Source organism: Oryzias latipes, chromosome 22 (assembly GCF_002234675.1).
Source record: "Oryzias latipes chromosome 22, ASM223467v1".
NCBI classification, from domain to species: domain Eukaryota; kingdom Metazoa; phylum Chordata; class Actinopteri; order Beloniformes; family Adrianichthyidae; genus Oryzias; species Oryzias latipes.
Window position 1 is genome coordinate 24,698,352 of NC_019880.2, and position 16,303 is coordinate 24,714,654.

Here is a 16,303-nt window from a genome sequence, read left to right on the forward strand (position 1 = left end):
ATTCAGTGATCCATGTGTGTGGCATTGAGTCATAGGCCTTCTTGTAATCAATCCAGGCTGTGCACAGGTTGGTGTGTCGTGACTTGCAGTCTTGAGCGACTGTTCTGTCGACCAGGAGTTGGTGTTTGGCTCCTCTGGAGTCTCTACCAATGCCCTTCTGTGTGTTACTCATGAATTGATCCATGTGCTTATTTATCTTGGTTGCAATGATGCCTGACATGAGCTTCCATGTTGTGTAGAGACAGGTTATTGGCCGGTAGTTGGATGGGACTGCACCCTTTGAGGGATCCTTCTGGATCAGGATCGTTCGCCCTTCCGTTAGCCATTCGGGGTTAGTCCCATCTCTTAGCAGCTGATTCATTTGTGCTGCCAGGCGCTCGTGGAGTGCGGTAAGCTTCTTTAGCCAGTAGGCATGTATCATGTCAGGGCCCGGTGCTGTCCAGTTCTTCATACCTGAGACTCTTTCTTGGATGTCAGCCACTGTGATGGTTACTGGATTCTGTTCAGGGAGGTTGCTATGTTCTTTTCAGACCAGCCACTGGGCATTGCTGTTATGTGCTGTCTCTTTCTCCCATATACTTTTCCAGTACTGTTCAGTTTCTAGCCTTGGTGGGTCTGCTCGGCTGTTTTGACCCTGCCACTGAGCATACACTTTTGCAGGTTGAGTTGCGAAGAGCCTGTTTATTCGTCTGGCTTCATTGTCTCTCGTGTACCTCTTTAGGCGGCTGCTCAAGGCTAGGAGCCTTTGTTTGGCAGTTTCCAGTGATTCAGGTATGGGCATCTGGCTGTATCTCTTAGGTACTTGCTTACTCATTGTACCTCTTTGAGCCTCTTTCGGCTTACTCACATCCTTCCGAGTTGCCTTGATTTTGGCCTCTAACCGTTGCTTCCATGGTGGGTACTGTTTTTTTCTTCCATGGTTGCTCTTATAGCCAAGCATCTCAAGGATCACTGCTGCTGAAGTGTAAACCAGTTCATTGGTTTCTGTGATGGTTGTGGTAGGAATTGCCCTCAATGCTTCATTCACAGTTTCCAGTAGACTTTCAGGCAGTACATCACTTAACCGTTGTAGCTGGTGTCGGGGTTGCCTAGTGATCATTGTAGACATGATCTTGTCTTTCAGGTCAGTTGCTGCCTCGCTCAGGGTAATTGTGGTTGTTGGGGCTGTGTACCCAATCTCAGGGTGGGAGTGTGGTATAGCCTCCTCTCTGACCTGTTGTTCTGGCTCTCCCGTGGCATTGTATTGTATCACTTCAATCTCAAGTTGTGATAGGAGTTGCCGTTTGTGGATGTTAGAGCACTGGGCTACCAGTTGTTTGGCAGTTAGCCCTGATTGTGGGTTTCGAAGCATCCATTCATTCCACATTCTCTGGGTGGGATTACTTGAGTAGTAGCATTCTAACAGAACCTTGTTCTCACATCTAGTCCATTTCCGTCTTGTTCCAGTAGCCCACTTTCCATCAGGGTGCTCTGGTCCCCTAGCACCTGACGTAGACCTTGTTTGGCCGGGCGATGGCTGAGCCGGCATGACAAGTGGTTCGTTGTCTCTCATGTTGTGAGGTAGGCATTAGCGTAAAGGGTCTTGCCCAAGGACCCTCACTGGGTGATGTTAATTGCCCGTTATTGTTATGGTAATTGCCGCATTTCCATGGTGATTGCCCCATTTCCATTGCCTTTTTTCCATTACCATTAATTGTTCATTCCGCTCTGGGAATCAAACCGGGGTTTCCTGCATGACAGTCCTGCACCTTACCAACCGAGCTACACAGCTAATATATATATATATATATATATATATATATATATATATTGACCTGAAAGACAAGATCATGTCTACAATGAACACTAGGCAACCCCGACACCAACTACAACGGTTAAGTGACGTACCTGAAAGTCTACTGGAAACTGTGAATGAAGCATTGAGGGCAATTCCTACCACAACCATCACAGAAACCAATGAACTGGTTTACACTTCAGCAGCAGTGATCCTTGAGATGCTTGGCTATAAGAGCAACCATGGAAGAAAAAAACAGTACCCACCATGGAAGCAACGGTTAGAGGCCAAAATCAAGGCAACTCGGAAGGATTTGAGTAAGCCGAAAGAGGCTCAAAGAGGTACAATAAGTAAGCAAGTACCTAAGAGATACAGCCAGATGCCCATACCTGAATCACTGGAAACTGCCAAACAAAGGCTCCTAGCCTTGAGCAGCCGCCTAAAGAGGTACACGAGAGACAATGAAGCCAGACGAATAAACAGGCTCTTCGCAACTCAACCTGCAAAAGTGTATGCTCAGTGGCAGGGTCAAAACAGCCGAGCAGACCCACCAAGGCTAGAAACTGAACAGTACTGGAAAAGTATATGGGAGAAAGAGACAGCACATAACAGCAATGCCCAGTGGCTGGTCTGAAAAGAACATAGCAACCTCCCTGAACAGAATCCAGTAACCATCACAGTGGCTGACATCCAAGAAAGAGTCTCAGGTATGAAGAACTGGACAGCACCGGGCCCTGACATGATACATGCCTACTGGCTAAAGAAGCTTACCGCACTCCACGAGCGCCTGGCAGCACAAATGAATCAGCTGCTAAGAGATGGGACTAACCCCGAATGGCTAACGGAAGGGCGAACGATCCTGATCCAGAAGGATCCCTCAAAGGGTGCAGTCCCATCCAACTACCGGCCAATAACCTGTCTCTACACAACATGGAAGCTCATGTCAGGCATCATTGCAACCAAGATAAATAAGCACATGGATCAATTCATGAGTAACACACAGAAGGGCATTGGTAGAGACTCCAGAGGAGCCAAACACCAACTCCTGGTCGACAGAACAGTCGCTCAAGACTGCAAGTCACGACACACCAACCTGTGCACAGCCTGGATTGATTACAAGAAGGCCTATGACTCAATGCCACACACATGGATCACTGAATGCTTGGAGCTGTACAACATCAACAGGACTCTAAGAGCCTTCATAGGAAACTCAATGAAGCTGTGGAAAACCATCCTTGAAGCCAATGGGAAGCCACTTGCACAAGTGTCCATCAAATATGGGATATACCAAGGTGATGCTCTGTCCCCACTGCTGTTCTGCATAGGTCTGAACCCCCTCAGCCCAATAATCAACAAGACTGGCTATGGATACCGACTCAGAAATGGGGCCAACATCAGTCACCTCCTCTACATGGATGACATCAAGCTATATGCTAAGAGCGAGCGTGACATTGACTCCCTGATTCACACCACCAGGATCTACAGTACTGACATTGGGATGTCATTCGGGCTCGAGAAACAATAATAATAATAATAATAATAATAATAATAATAATAATAATAATAATAATAATAATAAACTTTATTTATATAGCACTTTTCAAAATCGAGATTACAAAGTGCTGTACAAGAATATGGGAGAAAATCAATATTAAAAACAGTTTCCAGTATGGAGAAATAAAACCCAGCACATACATGAAACGGTGATAGTGGTTAGAATCAATAAAATTGATACATCAGTAAAATCAATAAAATCCATGAAATCAATAAAATCAATAAAATAAAAATCAATGAAATCAACGAAATCAACAGAAACAATAAAATCAATAAAATCATATGTTTAAAATTTAAGAACCAGTAAAATCATTAAAAGCACGCCTATAGAGGTAGGTTTTTAAAAAAGATTTAAATACTGGTAGGGACCCAGCGAGCCTGATCTCTTCAGAGAGACTGTTCCAGAGTGTTGGTGCTCTTACAGCAAAGGCCTATCACCCCTGGTCTTCAATCTAGATTGTGGGATTGTTAAAAGGCCTTTCGCCGAAGATCTAAGATTGCGACCAGGTACATATGGAATGAGGAGATCGGTTATATATTTAGGGGCCAGTCCACCGACTGCTTTAAAAACAATCATTAAAATCTTAAAATCTATTCTAAAATGGACTGGGAGCCAGTGCAGGGACGCTAAAACTGGAGTGATGTGGTCTCTCATTCTGGTTCCGGTTAAAAGTCTGGCGGCAGCATTTTGGACTAACTGGAGTTGATACACACTCTGCTGTGAAAGGCATGTGTAGAGTGCGTTACAATAGTCCAAACGGGAAAAAATAAAAGCGTGAATCACCATCTCTAGACATTTTTTTGATAGGAGGGGGGTTATCCTGTATAATCTATGTAGTTGCCAGAAACAAGATTTGACTACTGATTTAACATGCGTCTCCAAATTCAAATCGGTGTCAAATATCACCCCCAGATTTCTGCAGCTTGAAGAAACATTGTTAGATAGAGACTCCAAATTCTGAGCCACGCCATTTCGGGCCTCAACTGAACCAAAAATCATTACATCCGTTTTGTCCATATTCAATTGCAAAAATTTTTGGGCCATCCAGGTTTTAATATCAGCAATGCAGCTATTGAGATTCTTTATAAGACCAAGGTCACCAGGTTTAAATGATAAGTAGAGTTGAGTATCATCGGCATAAAAATGAAAATTAATGTTATGTCGGCGAATTATCTCCCCCAGTGGTAACATGTAAATTGAAAATAACAGAGGTCCCAGTACCGATCCCTGGGGGACACCACATGTCATTTTCACCTTAGATGAGCAGGAATTGCCGATGAACACATTAAAAAAACCTGTCCGATAAATAAGAATAAAACCAGTTAAAAACTGTGCCAGAAAAACCTACCCAAGATTTTAGACGTTGTAATAAAATGGAGTGGTCAACTGTATCAAATGCTGCACTGAGATCTAAAAGAACTAAAATGGATATTTTTCCTGAGTCTGCAGCCATTAAAAGGTCATTCATCACTCTCAGCAACACAGTCTCTGTGCTGTGGTTGGCCTTGAAACCAGATTGAAGGGTCTCAAATAATTTATTTTTATTTAAAAAGGAAATTACCTGCTCAGCCACTAACTTTTCCAGGATCTTAGCCAAGAAAGGCAGTTTTGAGATTGGTCTGTAGTGCTCCAAGCAACTTGGGTCCAGGGAGGGTTTTTTCAATAGTGGCTGAATCATAGCAGCCTTAAAATCATCTGGGACTGTGCCGGTTGAAAGAGAGGTGTTCATTAAGAACAGTATGTGGGATATTTCTTTAAAAAATCTAACTGGCATAATGTCCAGAGAGCAATGGGATGGTTTCAATTTATGAACAATCTCAGAAAGAGTGTTGGGGGAGATTGACTGAAAGTCTTCTAAGACCACTGTGGGTCTTGCAGGGGGAGTTGGCAGAATAGGAGGTGACAAAGATCTGGTAATAGATGTCTGAGACCTAATGTTAGAAATTTTGTTTATAAAATGATTTTCAAATTGCTCACAGATTACTGGGGAAGTCGGTAAATTGGTAGTATGTGGGGCTTCACTTAGCTGATTTATGAACTTAAAAAGTACCCTGGGATTATTTCTATTAGCATCAATTAATTGTGAGAAGTAGTCTGATCTTGCCTTTTTCATTTGACGGTTAAAATTATTCATGTGATTTTTCAATGTTTCCAAGTCCACAGTTGATTTAGAAACCATTTGCGCTCGGCTCTGCGACAGTTTCTTTTTGAGTTGCGAATACTATCAGTTATCCAAGGCAGATTTTTATTTTGGACTTTTCTCAACTTGAAAGGGGCAATTTGGTCCAGGATGCGTGTAGTTGCTGAGTTAAAATTTGATAAAATACTGTTTGCATCAGAATTTAAAACCAAAGGGGCAGAGAAAACATTTCCAAAATTTGCTGCAGTAGATGAGCTGAAAACACGTGAGTAAATGAAATTAGGCTTAGACTCAGGGGGATTAGCATTTAGTTCTGGAGAAAACAAAATGCACTTATGGTCAGACATGACAAAATCCAAACACGTCACATTGGGGACTGAGATCCCACATGTTAGAATAATATCTAGAGTATGACCTTTAATATGGGTTGATCCAGTGATAGCTCGATCAAGGTTAAAAGAATCAATGATGTTTAAAAATTCCCTTGCTAGTTGATTATCTGAGCAGCACACATGGATGTTGAAATCTCCAGCAATAATAACTTTATCACGTGTTGGCATAACCAGGGAGAGAAGTTCACCAAACTCCTCAATAAAACCAGATGTTGATTTGGGGGGCCTATAAATAAGAATACATAAGACTTTACTCAAACCACTTATATAAAAATATAAAGACTGAAAAGATTTAAAATCACCAAAAGTGGCTGAAATGCAGTTAAAACTATTGTTGTATAAAATGGCAAGTCCCCCACCCCTCCCTGAGGGTCTGGGTTTGGTAAAGAAGGAGAAATTGGGCGGGGAGGATTCTATCAGGGGGACACAATCACCATCCCTGAGCCAGGATTCTGTTAGCATTAGAAAATCTATTTTGTTGCTAGTAATGAGGTCCTGGCAAGTAAATGATTTGTTAACCAGGGATCTAATATTCAGAAGTCCAAAGCGTGTAGGATATGATACAGGGTTTGATGAAAGATTAATAGTGACCAAGTTATGAGGATTTCTAGACCTCCTATTTTTAAGAGGATAATGGTTCTTTAGCTGGTTGTAAGAGGAATTGAGTGGATGAATCCTATTATTATATAAAACAGTTATATTATATATGGGTTGAGGTTGTGATGAACAATTGAATGCTGACAAAGGGTATTTCCTTTGGGAATTAGTTGCACAACAGTTGGGATTCTGTGAGGTAATTGAGCAGCAGGGGGAGCTGGTGAGATAACCGCGCGGCTCCTTAGTAGCAGAAGAAGACGCTGGAGGAGCGCTTTGTTGTGAAAACAGTCAGTCACTTGGTAATGTCTGAACGGCATATCTGATCTTTGCTGATAAAATCGAACTACCCATCCTGTTTGGATGAGTTCCATCCAGACAATAAAAAGAAGTGCGGTTCCAGAAAAGATTAAAATTGTCAATAAAACTGCACTTTTGTGTCATGCATGCAGTTTGTAGCCAGGTGTTCATACCTAGAAGACGACTGAAGCGTTCTGTGCTCGGGGATAATCCTGGCAGAGGACCGCTGATGAAAACTGACTTTCCACATTGTTTTAAAAAATTAAACAGGTCCATGAAATCCGCTTTGGTTTCTTCAGATTCCCGGTGGGAGATGTCATTACAGCCCACATGCACTATCAGACGGAAAACAGTTGTTGGAAGTGAGTCTAGTATGCCCGGAAGTTTTTCCAAAATACCCCGAACTGTAGATCCAGGAAAACAGCGAGTGACAGCGTTGAAAAATCGGACATGTCTTATGATGCTGTCACCCACTATCAGGGTAGTGGACGCAAATAGGGGGCGAGGTGGATGAATGTGGGGCTCAGAGTTTGCCGAGTCCACATCACTTGGCTGGACAGGTGATGCTTCCTTCATCTCTTCCTTTTGCGTTAGGGAGCCGCTCCTCTGTGACTCCAGAGATGGGAGCCCCCCAGGGCAACGACGTAGTACGGCGTTTTTCAGGATCCTCCGCCGTGAGGCAGAGGTGGAGCTGCATTGAGAAGTTACGGGAGACATTCTGGAGATGTTGTTTTCTGTATCCATCTTGATTTGCCTCTCAGCTCCTGGCCAGCGGGGGATCACAGATGCCGAGGAATACGGATCCAGTTTTTGTGGAGCTGCCGAGGGCTTGGCCTCATGCGTAACACCTGAGGGCTCGGCTTCATGCGTCACAGCTGACCACTTCGGATTCAGGGGAGGACGCTGTGGGGATTCCCCAGTCTGGATGTCATCCGCCAGCGCAGCAAAACGATTGACAAGTTTCAATCCAGGAGCCTGAGTTGAGAGGGAACGGCTTGGACCTTTTTGATAGCCACGTACAACCACCTCCGACCATGTTGACGCCGCATTTGGAGTTGAGCAGGACGCCAGTTTCTCAGGATTCCAAGGCAGTGTGTCCTGGAGGGTTTGGTTTAGCGTGGCTAGCCGCTGGGATTGACTACCCGCTAGATCCATGTAGTTCTGCAACAAGGAATCCTTTTCTCGCAATACCTCGGAGAGTCGGCCGATGTCTTCTAACAGGTTAGCGATTTTTTTATTCGCTTTCAGTAGCATATTGCTGTTAACTTCTAAACCTGGACTGTGTACTGAATGGTTGAGCGTGGCAGCAGCCATGTTTGGTTTGCAACCGGATGGTGACAAAAAGACAAAGAGAGGCAAGGTAGTCCACACAGGAGGGGTCTCACTCCCAGAAGGAACAATAGCAGACATCGAAGACAGTTACAAGTACCTTGGAATTCCGCAGGCAAATGGCAACCTGGAGCAGGCAACAAGGAAAGCTGCAACAGCTAAATACCTCCAACGAGTAAGGCAAGTCCTGAGAAGCCAGCTCAATGGCAAAAATGAGACCCGGGCAATAAACAGCTACGCACTGCCAGTTATCAGATACCCTGCAGGAATAATAAGATGGCCAAAGGAAGAGATACAGACCACGGATGTTAAAACACGAAAGCTCCTCACCATGCATGGAGGGTTCCACCCCAAATCCAGCACCCTGAGACCGTATGCTAGCCGCAAGTTAAGAGGCTGAGGACTAGTGAGCGTAGAAGCCACTATCCAGGATGAAACATCCAAGATGCATGAATACATCAAGCTCAATGCCCCAACTGACAGTGTGCTCAGTGAATGTTTCAGGCAATGGAGAGCAGAGGATACAGTGCTGGAGGACAGATCCTCATGGGAGGACAAACCCCTGCATGGGATGTACCACCGGACCATAACTGAAGTGGCTGATATCAAGAAGTCCTACCAATGGCTAGAAAGGGCTGGTCTAGAGGACAGCACTGAAACACTCATCCTGGCAGCTCAGGAACAAGCCCTGAGCACCAGAGCGATAGAGGCTCAGATCTACCACACCAGACAAGACCCAAGGTGTAGATCTACCACACCAGACAAGACCCAAGGTGTAGATCTACAACACCAGACAAGACCCAAGGTGTAGGCTGTGCAAAGAGGTGCCTGAAACAATCCAGCACATAATTGCAGGATGTAAGATGCTGGCAGGGAAAGCATACATGGAGCGCCACAATCAAGTGGCTGGAATAATATACAGGAACATGTGTGCAGAATATGGACTGGAAACCCCAAGGTCAAAATGGGAAACACCTCCGAAGGTGGTAGAGAATGAGAGGGCAAAGATCCTGTGGGACTTCCAGATCCAGACTGATAGGATGGTAATGGAGAACCAACCAGACATTGTAGTGGTGGACAAAGAACAGAGGAAAGCCGTTGTGGTGGATGTGGCAGTGCCAAGCGATGGGAACATCAGGAAGAAGGAACATGAGAAACTGGAGAAATACCAGGGACTCAGATAAGAACTGGAGAAAGCATGGAAAGTGAAGGTGACAGTGGTGCCTGTGGTAATAGGAGCACTCCGGGCAGTAACCCCCAAGCTGGAGGAGTGGCTACAACAGATACCTGGAAAGACCTCAGACATCTCAGTCCAGAAAAGCGCAGTGCTAGGAACAGCTAAGATACTGCGCAGGACCCTCAAGCTCCCAGGCCTCTGGTAGAGGACCTGAGCTTGGAGGAGAAACCACTCGCGGAGGGTGAGAGGGGCGTTTTTTAGTTTTTTATATATATAAAACATTAATTTGTGTTGTGAATGTCTTGAACAGATTTTTTAAGTATGTTTAACCCTTGTGGTATCTTAGATGACCCCATCCTTACATTGACATGTTTTCCCTACCATGACAAAGGTGGATAAAGGTGGAAAGATTTCATGTAATCCATGGACACCAGTGAAGATCACAAATCATTGAAGAAAAAGGTTTACTGTCTAGTGGGTCTAGATGACCCAACTCCCAATGTAAAAGTGCCTAGAATAGCACAAGGGTTAAAAGGAAGCAGGATTTTCTCCAGGAGGGGGGACTGGGGCATTGGGATCACAAGTGGCCTTTTTAAACCAGAGACAAACCAAAAGGATTAAAACCAAGGACGCTAAAACTAAGTACACCAACAAATGGGACAACAAAACCTTTCTAGCAAAGAGAGACAATATATCTTCTTCAGAAAGGAATAGTTCCTGTTGACGACTTCTGCTGTAGTTTCCACCACAATTTTGCGCATCGCATTGTTTGGGCAGCAATTTATCAGCGCTTCCTCTGACCTTTTTTGTCCATGTCATCTTCTCTCCAGGGCAGAAAATGACCATGCAATCATACAACCTTCTCATTTTGGCTGCGTGGCTGAATGCTGTGTTCTGGTCCTCCATGCCCATAGTGGGCTGGGCAGGTTACGCTCCGGATCCCACTGGGGCTACATGCACCATCAACTGGAGACAGAATGATGCGTGAGACTTTTATCATATTTGGTATTGAGAAATGCTACAACTAGATATTTAATCATTATTGGAACAAGGTATATGTGTGCTGGTGCAACTTTAGAAATCACAACAATGACAAAAACCCCTGTTTAACCTGCTCATTTTATTGTGTCTCTCTTTTGTTTTACATAGTGTGACCTATTTTCTGAAATCATGGCATGCACTAAACCAGGGGTCGGGAACCTAAGGCTCGCGAGCCATATATGGCTCTTTTGATGGTCACATGTGGCTCGCAGACAAATCTTTAATTCAAATTTTTTTTCTTCATTAGACCAGTCCTTCTCGTGCGCGATGCGATGGCAGAGGCGCGCAGTAGTAGCGGTGCTTAGAGAGACAAATCTGCGCCAGCACTAGTATAAGTTTAAAATTGTCTATTAATTCACAGAGTTTGTACCACCCGGAAACCTGTGAATTGCCGTGCCTAAAACTGCGCGCTCCCGTCTCTGAGAAAGAGCGCGCAGTTGCGGGGACGGGATGTGTGAGGGAGAAAGCAGAGGGTGGGGCTGAGGTGTTGTTGGGACAGGCAGCAGGTGAATCGCGCAGGGATTGTAAAAACGTAAAACCCACTGCCTGTCACTCACTGCAGCGTGTGAGTGTGTGTTTGGCTCCCCGTCTGCATGTGAGCAGTCTGTCTCACATCTACAAAACATTCATACCAACCTAAGATCACGTTTAAAGTCTCAACGCCTGCATGAAGCAGAAACTCACCACGTAAACCAGACTAGACCATCAGCAAAACTACCACGAGAAATACTCATCATTTATTAGAAACAGCATAACAATGGTATTAAAAAGAATCCACAGACTTATTGTACTTTAAAAAGGTTGAAATTACATCAAATGCACACATTCACTTGTATTTTAGTTTTAAACATATTGTCGCGGACTGAGTTGGATGGCTGTTGGGCCGCGTTAAAAGTTCTGGAGTTCATTGACCGCATCAAGCAGAGAGCTGATTGGCTCTCAGTTCTGTCGCTCAGCCTGTTGTTAGGTAGTTTGGACCAATGGGGTTCAGCTATGGGCCGAATAAGGGAAAGGGGAGGGCTGCAGCGGGAGCAGGGGAATATAAAGTTGGGAGACGCGCTCTCGTCTCGTCTCGGCGGGAGAGATTCAGGAGTTGCTGAATTAATTGTTCGGCGTTTGTTGCGGTCTGCAGTAATCGGAATAAAGAACCTTAAAAGAGGTTAAGTCTCCGTGCCTCAGTGTGGGAAAGGGACACTACATTATTGTATGGCTCTTTCGAAATTACATTTCAAAATATGTGGCGTTTATGGCTCTCTTGGCCAAAAAGGTTCCCGACCCCTGCACTAAACCAACAAGAAATCATGCACAGGAAAATAAAAAAAAAGAAACACCCAGTATTTCTATCTACATGGAATATGTGACTTGATTATTTCCTCATTATTCTCTAATGGTTGAGTAGTCATTACCTTTTTTCTTATCAAATCTTTAATCAGAAAGATTAAATCAAAATATTATTTTACAGTTAAAAAAGTTAGTTTTGTTTTTTTGGGATCAAAATACAACAAGTGCTTTTGTGTCTTTCTTATCCCCATGAGATCCTGAGCAGATTAAAGTGGCTCAGCCACGGCTCTGACGTAACGGGAACCGGGATGAGCTGTTGCTCTGGGAGGTGTCTGAGGCTCCTCCATTTTGTTTGTGCAAAATGATGATGTCTTCTTTTACTTTTTATATAGCTACACACTTGAACATTTGAAATAACACCTCCTATAGTTGTTGTGCATCTCATCCTCTTGTGTTGTGCGTGTGCTATGTGTATGGGACACTTTGTACCACAGCCAGAAGAATGGCACTGACTGATTACAATGGTTTCTATTTGAAAAGTGGTTTTTAATCCCAGCTGCCTCTGCTCAGATTCATTGTTTTGGAGACCTAATCCTGTCTGAAATACGCCTTAATTACACTGTGTTTGCAGCTCCTTTGTCTCGTACACAATGGCAGTGATAGCTGTGAACTTTGTGGTTCCTCTGACCGTCATGTTCTACTGTTACTACAACGTGTCCGCCACTGTCAAGAGATACAAGGCCAGCAACTGTTTGGACAGCATCAACATTGACTGGTCTGACCAGATGGACGTCACCAAGGTGAGGGCACCTGTTCCTGGTCAAAAATACTGAGGCCCCACATGTCAATGTCAAAACACTTTAGATATAAAATCTACTACCATGCTGTTTTTCCAGCTCTGTGTCTCCTGCATGTTTGTGGATGTGGTCAGACCTGGTCCAGATCATCATCACCAAAGATGTTTCATAGATGTTTCATAAAGCTGACATTTTGGGTGTGTGTTTCTATTGCTGACAGATGTCCATCGTAATGATCGTCATGTTCCTGGTTGCCTGGTCTCCGTACTCCATGGTGTGTCTTTGGGCATCCTTTGGTGACCCTAAGACCATACCTGCCCCCATGGCAATCATCGCCCCCCTCTTTGCCAAGTCCTCCACCTTTTACAATCCATGCATTTATGTCATTGCCAACAAAAAGTGAGTAAGGCCATCATGAGCACATGTCAGTAGGTGGGAGGGATTTGCTTTAAGACCTATAAAAAGTTTTTTCCCCCACAGATTTAGAAGAGCCATCATTGGAATGATCCGGTGTCAAACCAGGCAGCGGATCACTATCAGCACTCAGGTTCCCATGACGATCTCCCAGCAGCCTCTGACCCAATGAAATTCAAACGTGTCATTGTTAAACTTTGTAAACAAATGTTGTGTTGTCAATGTTTTACTCTCTGCTGTCGCTCTTCTGTCAAATGCACTGTAGTGTTTACTGTGTAAACTCTGCATGCTTCAGTCATGGCTGGCCTGCATTATAAAACTGTTATTGGATTGGAAGTATCCTGCAGAAGTCCAAAACGCTCAACTAGTTGTCATGTCCACACGCTCCAGCTCTGCGTTGGATGCAGCACCTGCAGCGATACAGCTTTCAGAAACACAAAATCCTTTATTTTCAATAAAAATTTCAAATTCCACTGAGGTACAAGAACATTAAATGAAGTATAATGTGAAATTCAGGCTCCAAGCTCTTCTCAGAAGCCTTGATGGAAGGGGTTATTTGCATGGTGGTGGAGGGGGGGAATGAACTGAGTCCTTAAAGGCAATAATGAGAAGGAAGATAAGACACTTATAGAAGTCTGAGTGAGCTGAAAAGAGCATTTATTCCCACTGAAGACAATCTACTCTAAATTTTTTCTCTTCATAACTAAACAGCCCAAAATTCAGATCTTTATACTGAATTTTAAATGCCGCACTATGGAAGGCAGACAACACAATGGAACCCTCCATCTTTAAAAGAGGTCATCTTTTATAGGTGGTTGGCTCCACCCTTATAAAACCAACCCAATTACCAATCAAAAGCAAATACCTTTCCTAAGAAACAAACATTCACATGCAATTTAACAACAATCTTTAAACAAAAACACAGAATAGAAATAATTTTGAATTTAAAACAGGCCTGTCAATGGAAACCAAAATAGGTGGGTCCACTGGACCTCCTGGATACATGAAGTGCTAAGAAACCAGGGGGGTATTCCAGGAAGCATGTTTAAACTAGCCTGACTTTGAGCCTGAACTCTGGCTGAAATCCGCCTGAACTTGCTTACTCTGGGTATGTCGGTTCCAAAAGACCGGATATGAGTTGGCGTAATTACGCTCGACTTGGTAACCCTGGGTTAATGCTCGTGCACAGAAGGTACATAAAGACATTCTCAATAGATCGCCGATTTCCGGAGTCACCATGGAAACGCGTGGAGAACCAAAGAGAGCGCAATACTTTAGTGAGACGGAGTCTGAGATTTTAATGACGACGTATGAAGATTACACGTCCATCAAAAAAGTAACACGGCTGCATCATCAAACTCAATAATTGTTTATACAACTCAAATTTACATATTTATCTAACTAAATATCATAATACTCCAATTCAATTAATATTTTTCCATCTTAATTATAATTCTTGAACTCTCGTATGTCTAAATTTGAGGCGGCAGATGTACTCACAACAATAAAAATAATGAAACGCTATGCAGATTCATTTAGGAATTTTCCATCATTGTCATTATGCTACAAGATGGTAGGGGTGCTATATAAACCCATCATCCTCTCTCTCCCTCTCACTCATGGTGCAGAGACTTAAACATAACAGGACAAGTAACTGCGCAATACACTGTAAAACAGCTAAACAACTAAACAAATTTGGTCAAAAACCCACACTTAAACCCTAATCCATCCAGACAGGCAAAGGGAATGGTATCCCACAATTCCTTGCGGTGCCGATCTAACAGCAGCACCAAAGTTACATCTACTACTGAATTAATTTGAATGAAAGTAAAATAAAAGTCTGAAATCTACATGCTATTTAAAGCTGACTTAACTAAAAAAAAACGATTTATCTTTACTAAAGCTAATAATTAAGTTAGATCAAAGTGAAAAAGTTTATCTTTCCAACATCCATACGTGGTCTTATCACCCTCTCATGGCGGAAAAAGTATTATCTGAGCTTCTTCATCCACTAAATCATCTTCAAATGGACACGCCATGCTGATTCACCTCTCAAAACAAACTAACCTTCAACTAAACCTGCTCCGGACCAGGTTATGTTCAGAGCATGAGTTGCTATGGCAACTTGACCTACCCTGAAACATACCTCCATTTCTGGAACTGAAAGCTGAGGTTATCAACTTCCTTAGCCTCAAACTTACCATGGGAGCTAGCATAACCTGCTTTCTGCAATACCCCCCCTCCCCCCTCCCCGGAAGTAAACTAATAAAAACAGAAAAGCAAAAACTAAACAGTGAATTGCAATAACTGAACCTTACAGCTGGACAGTGTGAGCACCCACTGATGCTGTCAGTAACAAATCCACTTTATTAAGCTCTTACACCATGACAGACGTGTGCTCTGTCACAACCTATGGAGCATATTTTTGGACAGTGAGAGGAATCCGTGAAAACCCACGCATGCACAAGAGAACATGTAAACTCCACTCAGAAAGGTCCCCGATTGGTGTTCGGTTTCTGGTCACCCAGCCCGGACCTGAAATGGGGGTCTTCTTGCTGTGAGGCAAGAGCGCTAACGCCAAGGTTTATTTTGGGACTCAGGTTGGACAGGAAAAAGGGGCCTCTGGGAGCAACATGGTAAGAGATCAGCAGGTGGAGCAGAAGTCTCTGCACAAGAGAAGAAAGTTAGAATATCTCCAACCACTATAGTGGATAATGACGGGGGGGGGGGCTTACTTTCCTATATGCGAGGGATGCTCATGGCAGTAGGAGTCCAAGGTGAGAGAAACTGGACTGCGTGAGGCCAGACCACAGTCTGAGAAGGATTATGTTGCTGGGGTTTAGCTTGACAACAGCAGATCTCTCCTGTTGAAAACATGTGGGGAACAAAACAGATTCACATCTCCAAACTCTCCTGAGAGAGGCAACAGGTCTCTCTCAGGTGGAAAGCAAAGTTGGAAGAGGAAGGCAGTTCAGAAGCATGAGACTTTCAGGGCTTGGCAACAGGACAGAGGCAAAGATGACCTGACACTGACTACAGTGCTGCAGCTTCTTATGAAGGCAGGCACACAGGTGGAGTAAATCAGCTGATTGCACTGCTGAGATGAGCTGGCCGGGTGGAGTGGCCCAGGATCATGACACATGTCCCTTCAAGCTGGCCACGCCCTGCTCAGCTATGATGTTCTGACAACATTTCTAACAGAATTTAGAGCCATTCCAAACAGCCATCCTCTGATCAGGCTCATTAGACCCACAGCATCCTGTTAGCCTAGAATGTTGCTCAGATGCTGTTTCTCCAATCTGTGAAAACATAAACAACAAGGAGATGTTAAAGAGCAGTGGAAGTAGGTGGATTTCCTCGTCAACAACTTCTGGTGCAGGAGTCTTCTTTTCATCATGTCTGACAAGTCTCTACTTCTTCCATTCTAAGTTTCTCCATTCAATGTACCAATTTTCTGTCCTTCCCTCCTTCCTTTTCTGTCTCTTGCTACAACAGGCCTTCCACCTCTC

General features: G+C 43.9%; 1 protein-coding gene across 1 annotated transcript in view; it reads left to right on the top strand.

Annotated features, from left to right (window-relative positions):
- The window catches only part of rrh (retinal pigment epithelium-derived rhodopsin homolog), a 32,722-nt gene extending 18,848 nt beyond the window's left edge, over positions 1-13,874 (top strand). Inside the window, exons 4-7 of the mRNA XM_023951987.1 lie at positions 10,092-10,245; positions 12,215-12,383; positions 12,601-12,779; positions 12,861-13,874. Of these exons, the coding sequence (XP_023807755.1) occupies positions 10,092-10,245; positions 12,215-12,383; positions 12,601-12,779; positions 12,861-12,966 (608 nt within the window). The 3' untranslated portion in view covers positions 12,967-13,874. The remainder of the gene's footprint in view (positions 1-10,091; positions 10,246-12,214; positions 12,384-12,600; positions 12,780-12,860) is intronic.
- The last annotated feature ends 2,429 nt before the right edge of the window (positions 13,875-16,303 follow it).